Genomic DNA, 19119 nt, shown 5'->3' on the forward strand with positions numbered 1-19119 from the left:
TCCCTTGAGTGTCTGTTACTCAAAATCCGCAAGTGTACGGATCACACAAATAATATAATGATGAATAGAGTATCGATCCCACGAGGATTGTCTAAAATTGCTAAGTATCGATTATAACTAATTCTAATACTATTTAAACAATCGAATTTTGATGTTCAGTGAATTAAACTAAAATAATTAAACTAATGACTAGAATAGAACACACAGATTGCAGTTGATTAATTCCAAGTAAGAAAGCACTAGGACGTCTAATTTCACCATACCCAGTCTTATTCAAATCTTTTGGCCTATTAATCACAATTATTATCCATGTTGACAGTCAATTTTTCCTAACCTATTCAATACTTCATGTCTAGCATATATTGAAAGTATTCAAGCTATTAATACTTGTTATGTCTAACATTCGAATCTAAATAGCAATAACCCATTAAGAACTATGAAAAATTATGTAGCGACCACACAAGTCATACTCCTATATGTCTGCGAAGCATACAACATATGATATCTATTGCTATATGCAAATCCCTAAACATTACCTTCAGTCTCAGTTTAGTATCACTGCATTCAAATATTTGTCAGATATTCAAAAGCATTAAGAACACCAGTAAACACTCAATCATGGGATAGTAATTGTAAATTAACATAAACCAAACTCATCGAATATTCATGGCTAGGCTACATTAGAGCCCTAGCAAGGAGGATTAGTTCCTCACCATACAATCAATCTAAAGAAATCCATGAGCTTAGAGAAATCAAACACTAAGAAGAGAAAACAATCGTGACGGCTTGCGCCTCCAACTTCCCTCTGCTTTGGTGTAAGTCTCTCTGTCTCTATTTGTCTAACCCTAAAACAATTGAGAGTTTCTATTTAAATAGTCTAGCCCTCTTTTCGAATCCAAAATGACTTCTTTGAGTTGTTGCAAACCTTTCTTTTTAAGTCTCTAACGTTTACACCCTTTAAAGCCTTCTTTTCCTTCAAACGTGAGATTAAATTTTGCCAAAAGTCACGTCCTTCCTCGAGAAAGGGTATCCAGTAAGGGCAATCTGAATTTATCTCCTTTTTGTTGGATCAATCAACAACTTTTCATCCTAAACCTGAAAGTCAGATGAAATGCAAGCTTTAGGCAATACGGTAGTTCAATTCAACCCAAACAAGACCAAAACAAGCACAACTATGAATAGAAAATAATGTAAATTATGCGCATATCAATAGCTAACTTGGAAACATGTATTGGGATTAATTTGTTGTAGAGCATAGGTCAATTGCCATGTTTATTATGTTCTTGCATGCAACACATAATTTTGTTAAGAACGAATTATGGGAAATCAATTCTTGAATACCTAATCACAAACCATATTGTACACACAACTCAAATGCACGTTCACAATGAGCAATTTGAATAATTCAACTCCAATGGTCATTGAACTTGACAAGCAAGATAAATACAATGTGTTAAACTATACATACTAATTAGATGACCAAATCAACAACTAACAACCCTAATTGACAAATTGTTTTGCACTATGGCAAATTTATCAAATTGAATCTAATAAGCACCAAATCACTTAAACAAGCAAGATAATGATTAAGTAATCTCCACTAAGCACAAAATGTCAACACCAAGCAAATGTCTCAACACACAAGGGCAGAAAATTGGTTTTAATGCAAAGGTTTAGAATGACCAAAAATCATTTTGAAAGCAATAAACACGTAGCAAGCAATAAAATCAACATAAGAGTTTATAGTGGTTCAGAGTCCCCTTCTACATCCACTACTCTAGCTTCACCAACTTAGAATTTTCAAATCCATAAAGAAAGAAAATTTTCCAAAGTAGCTAACAACCTAAGGTTTTAATCAAGCTAACTCCAAACTCACAAAAGTTTTTTGTTCACCCTTAAACTAGAGGTTTCACAACGCAACCTCTAAACTCCTCACAAGGGTTTCAAGGTCACCCACAACTTCACCTCTTCAAGGGTTAGTGCCCAACAACTCCTTTTGAGGAAATACAAACCATCGTTCTTACTACCTCTCAACAAAACAAGTAACTCATAAACCACCTTCAAGGCTCTACCATCTAAAGTGATTCTCTAATCCTTAGCCTCCAAAGTGCCCCAGGAAATAAGATTCTTCTTCAAGTTAAGGACATACCTAACACCATGCAGCACTCTAATGAATCCATCATGAAGTCTCAAATTGGTGCTCGCTATCCCTACAATCCTACATGTTTGATAATTACCCATGTAGACAACTCCATCATCCAATTTCTCAAATATAGAGAACCAATCCCCATGAGGATACATGTGCATCTAGAATCAAATACCCACTATTCAACGTGGCTAATCAGTGCTAAACCAACAATAGCATAAGAATCTTCCTGACTATCATAAACAATATTGGCTTTGAAATCCTTCTTGTCCCTGTTCTTCAACTCAAGATATTCCTTCTGCCAATGTCCCTTCTTACGGCAATAAGAACATTCATTTTTAGCTAGTCTCCCAATCATGGACTTGGACCAAGATTTTCTATGTTTCTCGAACTTCTCACCCTCTAGCCTTGCTCTATCTGTCAATGCATCAGTAGATGAGTCACTATGAACTTTCTTGTCTTTCTTCCTAACCTTATTTTTGTTCAAGACATTGTAAATATCTTCAAACTTAATCTCCTTCTTCCTATAAAGGAGAGTAGTGACTACATGGTCATAAGAAATTGGTAAGGAATTCGAGAGTGGTATAGCTTTATCCTCATCCTGGATCGTGACTTTCAAATTCTCTAAATCAACCAAAATCTTCTCGTACTCATGCAAGTGATTTGACATAGAGCTACCTGTAAAGTATTGAAACCTAAACAATTTTTTCTTCAAATAGAGTTTATTCTCATCACTCTTAGCCCTAGTCTCCTTCAAGTTTTTTTCCTATGTATAAACGAATTGAGTTGTGTGCTTGCTTGTTCAACTTCTCCCAAAGACCATCCAAAATATCATCAGGTTTGTCACCCAGAGTGACATCCAAATCTTGGTGATACAACATGTCAATTACCTCACAATACCATATACCAAAATTTCCCTTATTATATCAAACTTCTCTACTTCAAACCTAGCATTGAAAATAGTCCTCCCATAAGATGAACCCGATATAGAAGATGATGACGATACTAGCACTACCTCCTCCTTAGTAGACTTATTTGAACCTATTCACTCATCTTAAAACCAAACAAAATTCAATCAATCCCAATTGAAAATCAAGACCTAGGGTGTTAAACAACTATAAAAACTACAATAGAAGAAACTCCAAAACTAAGAATCACAAATCCAAGCTCCGATACCAATTTGTTGTATTAAAATTCAATACCCACAGACTAATCACCAAATGGATTGACTAAATCAAACACCCCAAAAACCTAAATAATGCATAGAAAACCAATAACAATGTAAAGTGACACGTGATTTACGTAGTTTGACATAAATCCAACTCCATTGGTAGTAGATGATGGTTTCACTATGTTGGAGAAAAGGTACAAGAGGAGAAAACCCCCATATACAATTTTTCAAGCTCACAACTCTCACTCTAGAATGTGTTTTTCTCTCAAAATAATGCCTCTCAAGTTACAAAACAAAAAGAAACACCTAAATTTCTAATTAAATGGTTGTCCCAATAATTGTAGATCTATAACTGTTGTCCAGACATCAACTGCCCGATTGATCGGGCCATACGCCCTAAAAAAATATTTTCATTTTTCTTCAAGATATACACAAAGGAAAACACTAGTGTCATGCTGTCCAGACATCACAATGAGTCTATCTAGACAACTATGCCTTTGACCCCAAAGAACAGCACGATTGAGCCTATATCTCCACACAAATCATGTATGATATACAAAATTTAAGTCCTGTATAATATCAATACCAATTTTTCATATCAAAATTCATACATTTGGTCACTCAATGTAGCAGGAAAGTTCACATATCACAGATTTTGATCTGTATAGTTGCCGAAACTTCCAGCACATAATTAACCAGGGAAAAATTAAAATTGTTTTAAGCACTGTGAATATGAAATTCTCCTAAATGTCTTAGCTAAATTTTAGTTCAACAATCACATCAATCGAAATTCATATGAGTAAGATATGTCATTTGAAACAAGGTGTGTGCAAACTGATTTTGAACAATTTTAGGTAATCAAAAAAATAAGCAAGTCCAAAATCACTTAATTCATTTAAAACATGACTAAATATGATTAAAAAAATATATAATAATGTTCAAATTAATTGTCACGATCATTTTAGTAATCTCACAATCTCTTAACACATAGGCAAATTCATCACATTATGAAAAGCATATGAGTTGGGCTTAGCTCACTTGCTGGGCTTAGGAGAAATAAATCCACAAGGGTAATCCGATATATCTATGGGAATCCAAACCCCAAAGTGGATAATATAATTGATTGTAAAGAGGTGGGCGTGTTCTTATAAAGAAATAATAATTCACGTGAATCGAAACCTCAAAGCGACAATATAATTGGTTGTATAGGGGTGTGGATTTCTAACATGGTATCGGAGCGACTTGGTCTAGTTCGAGATGACCTTTACCCCACTTGTGGGGTCTAGTATAACCCAGCCTAAAAGTACGGGGGAGTATTATCCCACATCATAAAGAGGTGTGGATCATTCCTTCTTTATAAAGTTCCACCCTTTTACAATCAATTAGGTCTTTTCCCTCGCTTGATGAGTTGGGCTTAGTCTACTTGTTGGGCTTGAAGGGAACAAACCCATGAGAGTAATCTGAAGTATCCACAGGAATCAAAATCCCAAAGCGGACAATATAGTATATGGGGGTTTGGATTTCTAAAGCAACGATCAGAAGAAACAACAAAATTGAAGGTCAAAAAGAAGAAGATCATAAGAAGCAACGAAATTGAAGACAATAATGAAAAAGAGAAGAAACAACAAAAGTGAACTAGATATTCTAATATATATGTACTTGTTGATTGCATTTTGTATTGAAAACATACTGCTGCTCTTGTAATATTCTGATGTTTAATTTGCGTACAAGTGACAGCAATTCATTTTGTGAACAACTCTCATGTTTATCCTCAAAACAACTATCCATATCTTCAAAATATATCATATTCATATTATCGACAAAAACCCAAGGTTTTTCAAACCGGACTGTTCATTAAACTGAAAAAATCTTTGGTTCATGGTTTAGAGGTTCAACCGGGGTTCAAACCGGGTTGAACCGGTTCAATGTAATGAATTATTTATATATATATATATATATATCTATATCTATATTATATGCATATAATATATAAGAAAACTTCATATAAATACAATATATTCAAATAAAGTATCATTTTAAACAAAGAAAGTCTCATAGTCTAGTGGTTAGAGTCTTTTTTTAATGAAAAAAAGGTCATGAGTTCAAACCATACAAAGAACAAAATTTAAAAATATTTTCGTGACTTTAATAAATGAACCAAACCAGTTCAAAATCGGCCTGTTCTGATCGATTCAACCGAAGAACCGGTCAGTTCAATTGAAAATATTCCGGTTCGAAAATTGTCGCTTCTGACACCTCAATCGGATCGGATAAGTGGCCGGTCACCGGTTGGACCTGTCCAACCGGCCGATCCGGTCCGATTTTCAAAACCTGGAAAAAACCATAAAATATTAATCCATTCTTTTATATATAAAACTAAAATTAAACAAAATTAAAATATCTAGATCTCAAGAATGTTTTATCATACAAAAATGTTTTTGCATACAATATTAAATGAGAGCTACTATTCCTTATTTTTATCATCAACCAAAATTAAAACATTTTTTCTTAATGATAAAAATAAGGAATAGTAGCTCTCATTTAGACTCGTCATGGATGGAGGGGGCCGTTAGGCCTCGACCTAGCCTAGCTCATTTTTTTGTAGGCTTGGACTAGTTTTAAGCCTTCCCATGGGTCAGGCCTGGTCAAAATTTTAGGGCAAATACCAAGTTGGTACTCACTCTAGTATTTTTAGACATCTAGATCCAACAAAAATACACATGGACGTAAAAGTACTCATTTAATGTCCAATTACCTTTTTACCCTCAATTACCTTTTTACCCTCTATCATCCTTTCTCCCACAAATCTCTATTATCTTTTGTCTTCCTGCAATCTCTTTCGTCTTTTTCTTTCTTCTTCCTCTCCTTTTTTCTTCTTCATCTCTTTCTTAATTTCTTCTTCTTCTTCTTTCTCCTTCCTTCTTCGTCTCTGCTGGATCTGAAAAATATCTACACAAGTGATTTCTTCTCCTCTCTTTCTTGAGTTTATGATTGTTGGATCTGAAACAATCTATCAAGTTCTAGCAAATCATTCAGACATGTTCATGTTACTATTTCAAACGGTAACATAATAAACAAAACTCTTGTCATATTTCTTACTGGAGCAACTGACCTTAAAAAAACACAATACTAGAGCAAATGACCTTAAAAAACACATTGTCAATATATTAACATTATAATGTAGGTAAATATTAGTTTAATATCATTTTTTTTGTAAAATAGTAACATGATGATGTTACTATTTCAAACAGTAACATATAATTGTACGATCTCAGATCTGAACTAAGATTACATCTCAGATTACGATATCAGATCTAACAAGATGAAGAATAATTAAAAAAACAAGAAGAATAAGAAAATGAAATCGATCTCCAATTCAATGATGCCAAGTAAATCAAATTGATAGATGATACGAAGAGATGATTCTGTTACAAAAGAATAAAATCAATCATATAATCAAATTTGGTTAAAATTTTCATAAAATAGAAATTTAACATAAATCATGAAATATTTAAGAAGAAGGGCAAAAAGGGGATTACGAAATTATTAAATAAATAAACAAGTAGTTATAAGGGAAAAACGTACTTATGTGATAAAGTGTTTTTTTGTTGGACTTATGTGTTCAACTTTAACGAGGTGGCCACTTATATGTCATTTGCCAAAAATTTAATGCTTGACATTTTTTATGGATCGGACTTGGTTCAAAAATTGTGCTTGAAATCCCAGGTCAGACCAGGCTTAGGTACCATATAAAGTCTCAACTCCAAGACAAAAGCTTGGCCCGGCCTCGGGTATGATCAGGTGAGCAGGCCCAGGTTGTCAATTCGATTTTCGGTTCGAGTTTAACCAAAACCGGAATATCTGAATTGATTCAATTATGATATTTTATAATCCATTATCGAACCATATATATTCGAATAACCACACCGAAATAACTATATTTTTCAGATTAGATCGGATCGGTTTTCGATTTTTGAGGAAATGAAAGAAGTCTGAATAAATCTCAAATAGAGGGAGAAAAAAACCCATGATCGACTCCAACTCCATATAATAAAGTTTGATAAAAATCCACAATAATAATAATAATAAATATATTATCTCATCACAGTTAAAGAAAAATAAATATACAAGATTGAGAGAAATAATTAACTAAAATAGAAGACACGATTTATGTTAATTTTAAAATAATAAAGCCACTATGAGTTTCAATTAATGCATCGTAATTTATAATTTGTGTACTTATTAGGTTAATTGGTATCTTAAATTAGAATTTGCTATGGAGATATAATCAGAGTTTTAAAAATACTACTTGGTCTCCCATGATCGTCTTAACAACTCAAATATGTAACTTATATATAATTGCTTGTGGTCTTCTGCGCTGGACAGGAGACGCCACAATGTTGATTGCTTATGATACTCGTGTCCCACCAGACACGCCAAAAATATGTTGGTTATCTTCTACTCTGGACATGAGTACTCACAATTCTGGTTGTTGGAAATATGAGTTTTGTTGGATTTGCAGGTGTGCCAGGGCTTGCTGTTAGCCTAAAGGATTTGATAGGAGGGTTTGTAGGATTTTGCACCGATTTAACCTCTACACCAAACGAACTATGCACAGTTAGAGAACACAAGCTGCGGGCTCGAGGTTTGCCCTTCGAGAAAAGGACTTAATATGCCTAGAGTGTCAATATGGAAAAAAGTAGGAAAACAGATAACTAATCACCAGAATGAAAAGAGCTCCTATTCAGATGAAATGAAAAACAACGCATTGCGGGAATGCATCAAGATCTTCATTGAAAATGGATACATCCTTGGGATGTAGGCTTGCTTTACAAGCGAAAACTAAAACATAGCCGTGGAGGCTTTTGGAAAAGTAAATCTAAGTACTAGTTGACGCGGAGCCATGCTAAATAAAAAGATAAGTGGTCGGAGCCATGCCTAAGAAAGCAATAAAGGATTGAAGACGTTGGGTCTGTGTTTGACGCGGGGTGTCTTGTTGTTTCTTTCTCTTATTCCTTTATAGTGCTCAGAGATGAGCACTTCTTCTGTTGTTCTTCAAGTATATTTCGTGGGATGTCATGGTGAATCGTGGCAAAACCGCTCTCTTGCTGCTAGCTAGTGTGATTGGGTTAGTGGGCTCTATAACTACAACTTTCTCCAGAATGTGGGAATGATGGCAGTGTCCTTCTGGTCATGTTGCTTCTTTATGGAGGAAATGGGCTCTTCTGGAAGTTGTGGTAGCTTCTGCTTTGCGAGTCTTTAGGCTTCATGGACCAAAATATGAGAACATGGCTCATGGCGATCATTTTGTTGCTACTTCTGCACGAAAGATAGTGTGAAAATGGATACTTTTGAGTGGTGCAAGACGAACGTGGCTTGAGCTGCGCAGAGACTTGTTTTCAGCTAGAAACATGTTTGAGAGAAAACTGGGTTGTTCAACTGACAGAATTCCGTTTATCCAGGTCCCTCTTTCATGTAATCCTGCTAAAATCTTGGTAATAATCCAACAAACCACGTTTGAAAAGAATCTATCCGTTAGAACCAAAACTTCTTGAATTGTAGCTTCTTGGACAACTAATTTTGTACAGTCCCGATTTATGGAAACTAATCCGCTGACTCCTAGGATTTGTTTTTGGTACAAACAATAATATAATATAATATAATATAAAATAATGATCTTTAGACAAAATAATGAAAGGATACTTGGTAAATTTATTTTAGTTCAATATCTATTTCTTCAAGATTAATTAAAAGTTAAGCATTAATGGAAAATTGGGCCTAGACATTAAGTATTTGGGTTGAGCTTAAACATAACCTAATGAGAATTGGGGCCCACCTAGACCTTTAAAATGTTAGTTTTTTGGTTAAATCCAAAACCGAATCCAAAAAAGCTAAAGTCGAAAAAAATTCAAAATTCTAAAATTATAAGTGAATCTGAAATCAAAAACACCATTCGGATCAGTTTCTCAATTGCAAGTCGATTATGAACATCCTTCAGATATCTCGTCAAAATTAAACTTTTGTTCTTCCTACTTTTTCCTCGAAGAAATAAAATGCAAATTCTGGACCTTTTATGTCGTTTAGGCCCTTTAACGTCAATTTCCGTTTAGTTGTTTGTTTGGCCATTTCCGCTAACACTGCACGTCACTACTGTTTAAATAGAGTTTTTTGCTTTCACACTTCGTCGTTGTCAATCTAATTACCAAACTAACCCTATCAAGCTACAAGTGAGTCGTTTCATTCCGAAGGGCAGTCAAGTCATTTAACACACAAAAAAAGTCAGAAACCCCATCGCTTTCGCTCTCATTCTCATCATCCCAGATCACGTAAGCCATCCTCTACTGAAAGAACAAAGCCCCATATATGAATTCACATTGACATCTTGGCCAGCAAAATGCCCTCTCGATGGTCCCTAGCTTTGTTTCGATACCTCCAATAACTCCATCTTCCTCCGCTAAGGCACCGTTGATTCCGACGTACATGGCGGAGAGTACTACTCCCAGCGTGGTTTCACTCCCCGACTCATGCCGCGAAGAAGATGCCGGCTCTGCATTCGTTCTCGAATCTAAAGGTATATACCCTCCGAGCACATTAGACTATGCAGTCGCGCGCGGAAACGATTAATTATTCTGTTCTTGTTGTTGAATTAACAGGGACGTGGTGGCACGCGGGGTTTCATTTGACGACGGCGATAGTTGGGCCGACGATTCTGACTCTACCGTATGCGTTCAGAGGGCTAGGATGGGGTCTAGGGTTCTTGTGCTTGTCTGTGATGGGAATCGTCACATTCTACTCTTACTATCTTATGTCGAAGGTGCTGGATCACTGCGAGAAATCAGGTCGCCGTCACATCAGATTTCGCGAACTCGCCGCCGACGTTTTAGGTAACAATTACCGGTGTCAGTTTTGTTTTGTTTTTTTTTTTTTCCTGTTGCGTGAAATATCACTTGCCAGTTCTTGAATAGCGTGCAACCCGGAGAGTCGTTCATCCCGAGTAATAAATGAAGGCAATGAATGCCACATGACATGGTTTCTCAACACGTGTAAAGCTAATCGGGTTGGATTCGATTGCCTTGGCTAGGGGCTCGGGTCGACCCGAAACCTTGAACTCCTTTTTTTTTTCCCTTCAAGTTAGATTTTTTATAGCTGATTATCTTATTATGCAGGGTCTGGATGGATGTTCTACTTTGTAATATTCGTTCAAACGGCAATAAATCTTGGAGTTGGAATAGGAACAATTTTGCTTGCAGGGGAGTGCCTTCAGGTATTGTGCTTATTTGATGCATCTATATACATTTTATATACAAGAATCTAGACCTTATCTGTAATGTTATTTTGTTGACTTCCAGAGTTCCAGGGGATTGTAATGTGAATACTTGATTGATTATTCATTTATCTCGTTTGGTCAACTCTTTTATCTTGGGTGTTGGGACTTAGATTGATTATTCATTTCCCTCGTTTGGTCAACTCTTTTATCTTGGGTTGGTGATTAGCTTTACTAGTGTGGCTGGTCAGCTTTAAGCAAAATAAAAAAATAGTTGCTTTCCTGCTAAATTTTCAAAGTGAGCTTCACTCGTGGTTTGGTAGAGTGAAAGTTGACTTATTTCATCATTTATGGTACTTCTCAGTGATTTTGTGTAGGATGACAAACCATGCGTGAGTGAAGTTCCCATATAGATATATGAAGATAGCATGCCTGCTAAGTGAATTATTTTCACTTAATCCTGACTGCCATTTGGGGAGTGTTGTGAAACTGTAATTATGATTTCTCTGTAACTAATATAAATGCCTGTCAGTGTCAGACAATCTTGTGAAAGAAAAAAAATAAAACCCAACGATAAGCCTTCCTTTTGAACATTGTCAAATATAGTATTGTAATTTGTTAGTTAAGGATTTGAGAGAATCAGGGTTGAAAGAAACAAAGGTGAACTGGTTTTATTGGTACTGAAAAATCTTTAAAGCAAATAATAAATAAAGGAAAAAGAACAATAGCAACTGAGAGCCCAGACAACAAGGCCAATCAAATTGAATTGGTGGATGGACCTGATGAAGAGGCCCGAGAACAAAACAGATTCGAAATAATCAAGGAACTTGCATAGTCTGCTGCGAACGAGAGATATTGTGGCTGCCTTACTTTATGGGATGGTGGCTTGGGGTGTGGGAGGGACATTTGATGGGCGGAATTGAGTGTAGGTTTTAATGTCTGGATTGGCAATCACTTATACGTGAGTGTAGGCTTTGGTGGGAGGGAGCTGTTAGTTTGAGAGCTCTATCATGTTGTTTATGGTTTGTTTGTTTTGGTTACTTGTTTGGCTTGATGCTTTTAGTTAGGCATTAAGTTTTCTTGTCCTTGGTTATATTTGGATCATTTCTTAGGACATTACACCTCTTACATTGATGTATTCTTTTTATCTATAAAATGAATATTTCTTACCAAAAAAAGAAGAAAAAAAAAAGAAGAAGAAGAGGATAGTAATTTTCTGAAAGTAAGATATTTGCATCCTTGTTCAGTCTTTTAACATGATAATTTATGCACTCTGAGAAATTGATAATTGTCACCTATAATTTCAGTAACTGTATCAATCGATGAATTGACTCTTTTTCTTTGGCTTTAAAGATTATGTACTCAGAACTGTCTCCCAATGGACCCCTGAAATTGTACGAGTTCATAGCAATGGTGACGACAGCAATGGTAATTCTCTCACAACTCCCAACTTTCCACTCTCTCAGATACCTCAACATGGGTTCGCTACTTCTGTGCTTGGGCTACTCTTTCCTTGTCGTTGGTGCTTGTATTCGTGCAGGTACCAAATCTCTAAAGACTTTAATCTTCATTCTGTGAATGATGCCTCAACACATTTCCTTATTGTTAAAACCAGTTAAATTTGGGTCCGTAAATTTGGATTCCGTAGTAATTAACATCTAAAAAAACAGAATTGTTGCTGGAAAAAGTGCTGCTAACATTCAAGTTTGTAATGTCGTGGATGACTTTCTTTTAACACATGCAATTACTGATTTGAAAGGTTGAGATTTCTGTCAACTTGAGTCCCATTGTTATAAATGCTATGGAGCTCTTGGTTGTTATTCATGTTTATTGGTTTAATGTAGTTCCTTTAGTGGTATAGCTGCGAGCGTCCTTGTTGTGTTCAAAAAAACAACGCCACTGACCTATTCTCTGTCAGCAACTTCAATTTGTTAGTCATTCAGCATAGAGAATTGAGAAGGACGAAGAAAAGGGACGCAGGGGGTGGGGAGTTGGAGTTAGAAAATTTGAAAATTAAAACCTGGCCAATCCTTCTTTCAGATGCAATGCCATTGCATTACAACAGCTATGGTGGTTGGAGTCTCATGATTAATCATTATTAATTTCAATATTGTGGTTGGATTCAGAAATAGTAGTAAGCAGCCACTAAATGTAGGAAGCAGTTGGATAAGTCATATCTATCACTTAGCTTGGAACCAAGCTAATCTGGATCAAAAAGCAAAATTTGATTTGATTTAATTTTTTAAATAATTACAATTTGTTGCGCTGCAGGTCTCTCGAAAAATGCCCCTCATAGAGACTACTCCTTAGAAACTTCTAACTCAGCAAGGGTCTTCAGTGCTTTCACTGCCATCTCAATATTAGCTGCCATTTTCGGGAATGGCATACTCCCTGAGATACAGGTAATTTCAGCAACTTGAGAATACTTTTTTTTTGTGGAACCTTTCAATAGTTGTATCATTTATAGTTCTCCCGTCTAAATGTTAGTTGACATCAGTCGCTTAATTAACGTACAAATAATTAGGATACTGCAAAATTCGATGATTTATAGTGTTATCTTGATTCAATGATCATGAGAATTAGATGATATATCAAGCATTAGCTTTTGTGTGGCTGCTTTTGTCTAACTTTCCTGTGTGATCAATGTAGGCTACTGTGGCTCCACCAGCTACTGGGAAAATGTTAAAAGCGCTTCTGATGTGCTACACTGTCATTTTTGTTACATTCTATTCAACTGCAGTGTCGGGGTACTGGGCATTTGGAAACAAATCGAATTCAAACATTCTCAACAGCCTAATGCCGGATTCTGGACCTTCCTTGGCTCCAACATGGGTTCTTGGTCTTGCAGTTATATTTGTTCTGCTTCAGCTCCTCGCTATTGGCCAAGTAAGCTCATGGATTCTGTCCTTTATTGGGAGTTCAGTAATTTTCATTTGCAGAAACAGCATTTTCAATGGTCGATACTCGATAACAGGCCTTAGAGCAATATTCTTGATCTACTTTTCTTGATTTCATATATATAATGCAGGTCTATTCTCAAGTAGCCTATGAAATAATGGAAAAGAAATCAGCTGATGTTAATCAAGGGATGTTTTCGAAAAGGAACCTTATACCTCGGATGATTCTTCGGACTCTGTACATGATATTCTGTGGATTTATAGCAGCCATGATTCCATTCTTCGGGGACATCAGCGGTGCGGTTGGTGCTATCGGCTTCATCCCTCTAGATTTCGTCCTCCCAATGCTTCTGTATAACATGACATACAAGCCTCAAAAGTCATCCCTAACGTATTGGATCAATATGTCCATTATGGTTGTGTTTACTGGTGTTGGAATTTTGGGTGCTTTTTCTTCTGTTAGAAAGTTGGTTCTTGATGCCAAAAGGTTCAAGCTGTTTGGCAGTGATGTGGTAGATTAAGATAGCCATCTAATCCTGCAAATTGTAGATATGCCATTCAAAAAAGAGATTGTTGATGCACCATTCAAAGAGAGATTGTGCTATTGGAGATTCAGATGAAATATTACCCCGAATGTTGTACAACACATTTTATCTTACTCGATTTAAGGCTTGGCGTTGCTTTGTGACCGACACAAAAATGTGCCTTTTTAAGTAACCCAAGTGTAGGGTAGTCGGTAAGTAATAAAATTTGGGAGTTCAAAGTCGAATCCATAAAGAAGCAAAATGTAAATTTTGATGGATGAATGCAAACAACTAACTAAAGAGCTAAGTGTAAAAAATAACTAATAAAGTACTGAAAAAGAAAAGGGTCGAAGGCTCGGCAAGCATGCTCGTTTTGTAACCAAACTAAAACAAGAGTGAAGACAATAATTAATTAAAAACATCTAGCCTCTAATCCTTCTCTGTGACTGCTCATTTATCATACTCAAGGTATAATTGCAAACACGCACAATCATACACAATGCATTGTGCGATACCATTAACTATGTATATGCAAAGAAAATTGTGCATGAAGACTTCAATTCCTACATGAAGGCCATCGAGCCTCTTGGTCTACGATGAATGCAAAGGGGTAAGCACCTACTCTTATGGATTAATATTCCTCCTTGGGGTTCAGCTTTGCTAGCACCCTAGTTTCACACTCAAAGACCAATTAACCATAACTCTCCTATGCATATTCCGTAAATTCCATAAAATCCCATCATCAATACACACAAGCAATAGCTATGCAATGAAAACTCAATCAATTAAGAAAATTATGCATTGGGCATTAACAATTTCTAATCAAACATATTAAATTGAATCCCTAGATTATACAATCCAAAAACACAATAAAACATGTTATTCTCATACACCCAATTATGCAACTGTCACTAAATTAAATGAGAGAGCTTGAAGCTACGACTCTTTAAACATACCTCAAGCAATCCACCCTTGAAGATTAGAAACTAGAAATCAAACCTAGCCACTCATGATATTGAAGATAAACAACCAATTTTATTGATCAAAACTAGATCAAAACTAGTGTTTATAGCAAAATCAAGAGAAAGCTTAACAAAAACTAGAGATAATATATTAAGCTAAGAGAGAGAATGAGATGGAGGCTTCTCCCCCAAAAGGAGATATATCTTCAAGAATGGTGTTCTTAGGGTTAAAACATCATATTTGGTAATGAAAAATATCTAACTACCCTACAAGATCAATCCCCATTGGTTACAATTAAGAAATACCTGAAAAACCCTTCAAAAATCTGTGTTGCAGTTGTTGGTTAGCGACAAGGTGTCCGGACGGCTTCTGAAGGTGTCCGGACACCTAGGCTTCATCAAGTTTTTGTTATAGGCTCTGTCTCATTTTTCAAAGGAGGTGTCCGAACACCTAAGTAGGGTGTCTGAACAGTAGGTGTCCCGACACCTCAATGCAAAATTGCCCAAAAAAGGCACCAACTTGCCCGAACAAGGTCTGATTCCTACAAAACTAATGAAAAACACTTGTAAGTGAATAATTAAACTAAAACACACATAATAACATTAACTAAACACTAGAACACGCTAATTAAAGGACACCGGAATCTCAATTTAGAGGTCAAATCACTTTGATCCATGATGGTGTACTTATTTAAGTGTCAAAAAAAGAATGATTTATGATCAATTGGTGGACTAAAGGCCTATATAGATATGTATAAATTAAGCAGTTTTGGGGTTTCATAATCATAATTTTAGACAATTGAATTACTACATAGTGGCCGGCCCCCGAGGGGGAAATAAATGTGCGCGGCCATATATAACAATTGAAGAAGACGAGATCGATAAATTGACTAGGGTACGCCCTATCATGGTCGGTCATGTCTTTGCAGATAGGAAGTTGGGTCAAATGTGAATGGCCACATGTTAGCAGTTAGATAACCCTAAAGACATCCGAACATGAGACTATATAAATTAACATACGAATTGAAAGTACCAAAATAACTTTCACTTAGAACTTGACACGTGTCTTAATACGTTATAGTACCTCATTTTTGTCCATCCCGAGCAATTACCCTCCGAGCGCGTATCTGTTGAGGTCCTATGAGCGCATCTTTTGTATGGGTAAAACTGCACCCCCAAAAATAAAAAAATCAACAATTTATGCTCAAATCAATAGTGCAAAACAAAAGAGAAACACAATCGTGGAATTGTTTACAAAAGTTTTTTGCAAAATTGATTACAAGGAAACACTTGATAGACTGTTGCCTTCATTTCCTTGGCACGACTTCACCCTAGAAAATTTCTTCGGCCCTCCTCTCTCGAGTCAACTTTTTGATTGAGCTCTAAGAGGGAGAAGCCAAGGTAACTAGCCCAGCTAGAGTGTCCTAACTCCAACTCTGTGTTAGCAGAACTGGATCTTAGTAGGACTTGATCGTTGCCAAAGGGATCATTAGAACTCCGATGATACCACGGGGCCAGGACTTGCTTCTTCTACTACCAAAGGACTACAAACCTCTTGAAGGATCAGACTGCTCGCTTGAACATTGGCCACACCCCTAGAAGAAAGGGAATGCCTCTGATCGCTTTCGGGACCTCACCATTTTCCTAAGCATGGAGAACTTGCCGAATAACCCAGGGTCCGAACCCCCTTATTTATAGGCAGAAAGACAATCTATTCATTCAAAGAAATGAAGTGTCATCATCAATGTCTGTTTAACACGAGAACCAAAAGAGAGCAGTCTGGCATGCTGTATCATATCCTTCACGACTTAAAAGTGCAAGACTCTTAAATGAGTTTGTCATCTTGCTACGCCTAGGCCTACTGGGACGGGTATAGGGCCCAAGTGTCGTATCTGGTCCGCCACCTCCAAGCCCAATTGCGGTTCAATAAAGACAAGGCTCTATAGATACCCTTTTCTTGAGTGCAAAGTAATGTTTTCCGCTGAGACAAAGAAGGTACACACTCATGTGACCCATGAGGTCAGATCGATGCGTCACCAGACACTACAATGGATTATGGATGACAATCTAACAAAGGCATGGAGAGAGAAAAGAAGAAGGGTACCTTTGAGAAAGACAAGAAAAGGAGATATATAAAAAGGAGGATATGCCTCTTGAGAAGCGGGCAGCTTAGCGGAGTCAAGAGGAGGTGAACAAAAAGGGGGACAAAAAATAAGAGGAAAAAACAGAAGAAAAGGCTTTTAGAGAAAATAAGAAGAGGAAAATAGGGAGGAGATCTCAGAGAAGAAAAGGAAAAAGAAAAGAGAAGAAAAGGAAAAAAGAAAAGGAAGGAGCTGAAAAAGGAGAAGACAACAAGAGAGGATAAGAAGTAAAGACCCATATCTACATCTGGTGGCCTTTTGGGCAGGTATATTTTAAACTAATAAGCATGTAAATTAATTACATAAAAAGGAGAATATTTCGATGACCACTGGAGTCATCATGAAGGTGGAAATCGAACAATATCTTAGAGGCAAATGTTCATCATCCATCTGTATCCCATATACGTACACTTGCATCATAATAGTCGCTACCTAAAGAGCATTGCACATACCTGTGTCCCCTATTTATCCTTTGGGAAATAGACATCGCTTCACGAGTCCAACATTCTCTCATGGTCCATCTATCATTCATGGATTCATCATCCGTTCATATCTCACACTTGCTAGCATCATGGTAGACAACGCCTAACGAGCATTGCAAGTGTTTGTGTCCCTAATTCACCTACAAGTAATAGGTAGTACTTCACGAGTTCAACATTCTTTCATGGCTCCTCTACCATCCAAGCATATCATTTTCACCCCCCATCATCATCACATCACATCACATCACACATACACCTCATCTCATCAAATACCAAAACATTCCCCAGATTGCAAGGCTTCGGGCCCTCAAATGAAAGCCATGTGCACTCTCTCCATAGAGTCGTACAGGCTGCGAGTGGAATATCGGTCCAGCCAACTCCCAATCCCCTTTCCCTTATGTATATTATTATGTACGTGTACATATGTTATTTCATGCAGCAGACAACAACACCCGAAACTCCCCAATCTTGGATGGTAACTATCCCACCCGAATGACTGTTGTGGGTTGCTTAGCATCTTTCCCACACGTAATAAGACCCCCGAACCCCAATGAGTCTGTGTCACATACATGGACCATGCCTTGATTGTCAGATGTCTAGTTGTATCTATAAAAATCAACTGGTGGCGATTTCATATGTGCATGTGCGGGGTTTGAAGACACGTATAAGCACACACCTACAATATGACCCCGGTTACGACACACGTTTCCCATGAAGATAATAATCGAAGGAGAGATGACCAAAGAGTCCATGCAAAGTAACATGTCTGAAGAGGAGCCACCTGTCAATATAATACCGAACATGTATGCTCGGTATCAATAGTGACCTAGCACAGTAAGGATACTAAGATAACATACACATAAGAAACGAATCAGGATAGGATTTACCTTCCTATAATTCCACCTAAAATCAAGAAAAGGATATCTACTCCTACCAAAACTAGAATTCATCTGACTCATATAAAAGGGACCTTCACTACAGGTAAATCACCCAACTTTCGTATTTTTGCGCAGTTAATAGCTATTTGTGAGAGGGGGCTTTGAACACCGAGTATTCCCATTTGATAATTACATATTTGAACGTTAGAACGATCCCCCAAGCACACCCCCAGGGCCCATAGCTTACTTGTTTTTGTGTGTAGATCGCATTTTGCAACACCAAGAAATATCTTAACTTCATAATTGCAATAATTAATGTGTGACTTCGCTTCTACCACCTGTGACTTCGGTAATGAGCTGAAGGGAATGCAAAAATAAAGGAAAGACACCTCAGAAAAACCGAGTAGCACAAGATCATATGTGCTATCTTTTGCCATTACAATATGTTCGGTCTTCATATGAAATCAACACTTAAAAAATTCTTAAAATTGTAACCGAGCAAGCCGAGCAGCATAGACATACTTGGTCTTCATAAGAAATCAACATTTAGAAAAATTTCTTAATTTTTTTTCAAGTGTGTTAACCAAGCAATTGTTGATGTAAATTATCGATAATCGAATTGTTGAGAATGAGTTGGTAAATGTAAGACAAAAC

The 19119-nt window shown here is 36.7% G+C and overlaps 1 protein-coding gene across 1 annotated transcript; it reads left to right on the top strand.

Moving 5' to 3' along the window:
• Positions 1 to 9644: 9644 nt before the first annotated feature.
• LOC119986683 (probable GABA transporter 2) lies at positions 9645 to 14141 on the top strand. Its single transcript, XM_038831343.1, has 7 exons — positions 9645 to 9888; positions 9971 to 10201; positions 10484 to 10581; positions 11935 to 12121; positions 12853 to 12983; positions 13231 to 13467; positions 13610 to 14141. The coding sequence occupies exons 1-7, from the start codon at positions 9723 to 9725 to the stop codon at positions 13997 to 13999; spliced, it is 1440 nt and encodes a 479-aa protein (XP_038687271.1). The 5' UTR covers positions 9645 to 9722; the 3' UTR covers positions 14000 to 14141.
• The last annotated feature ends 4978 nt before the right edge of the window (positions 14142 to 19119 follow it).

The sequence above is a fragment of the Tripterygium wilfordii genome, chromosome 20 (genome assembly GCF_013401445.1).
Source record: "Tripterygium wilfordii isolate XIE 37 chromosome 20, ASM1340144v1, whole genome shotgun sequence".
Classification (NCBI taxonomy): Eukaryota; Viridiplantae; Streptophyta; class Magnoliopsida; order Celastrales; family Celastraceae; genus Tripterygium; species Tripterygium wilfordii.

Excerpts from the sequence above, each read along its gene's own strand:
- LOC119986683 (XM_038831343.1), top strand. The coding sequence starts at position 9,723 with ATGGTCCCTAGCTTTGTTTCGATACCTCCAATAACTCCATCTTCCTCC. Across the intron at positions 10,582-11,934 it reads TTGCAGGGGAGTGCCTTCAG|ATTATGTACTCAGAACTGTC; the intron begins GTATTGTGCTTA and ends TTGGCTTTAAAG. Across the intron at positions 12,122-12,852 it reads TGGTGCTTGTATTCGTGCAG|GTCTCTCGAAAAATGCCCCT; the intron begins GTACCAAATCTC and ends GTTGCGCTGCAG.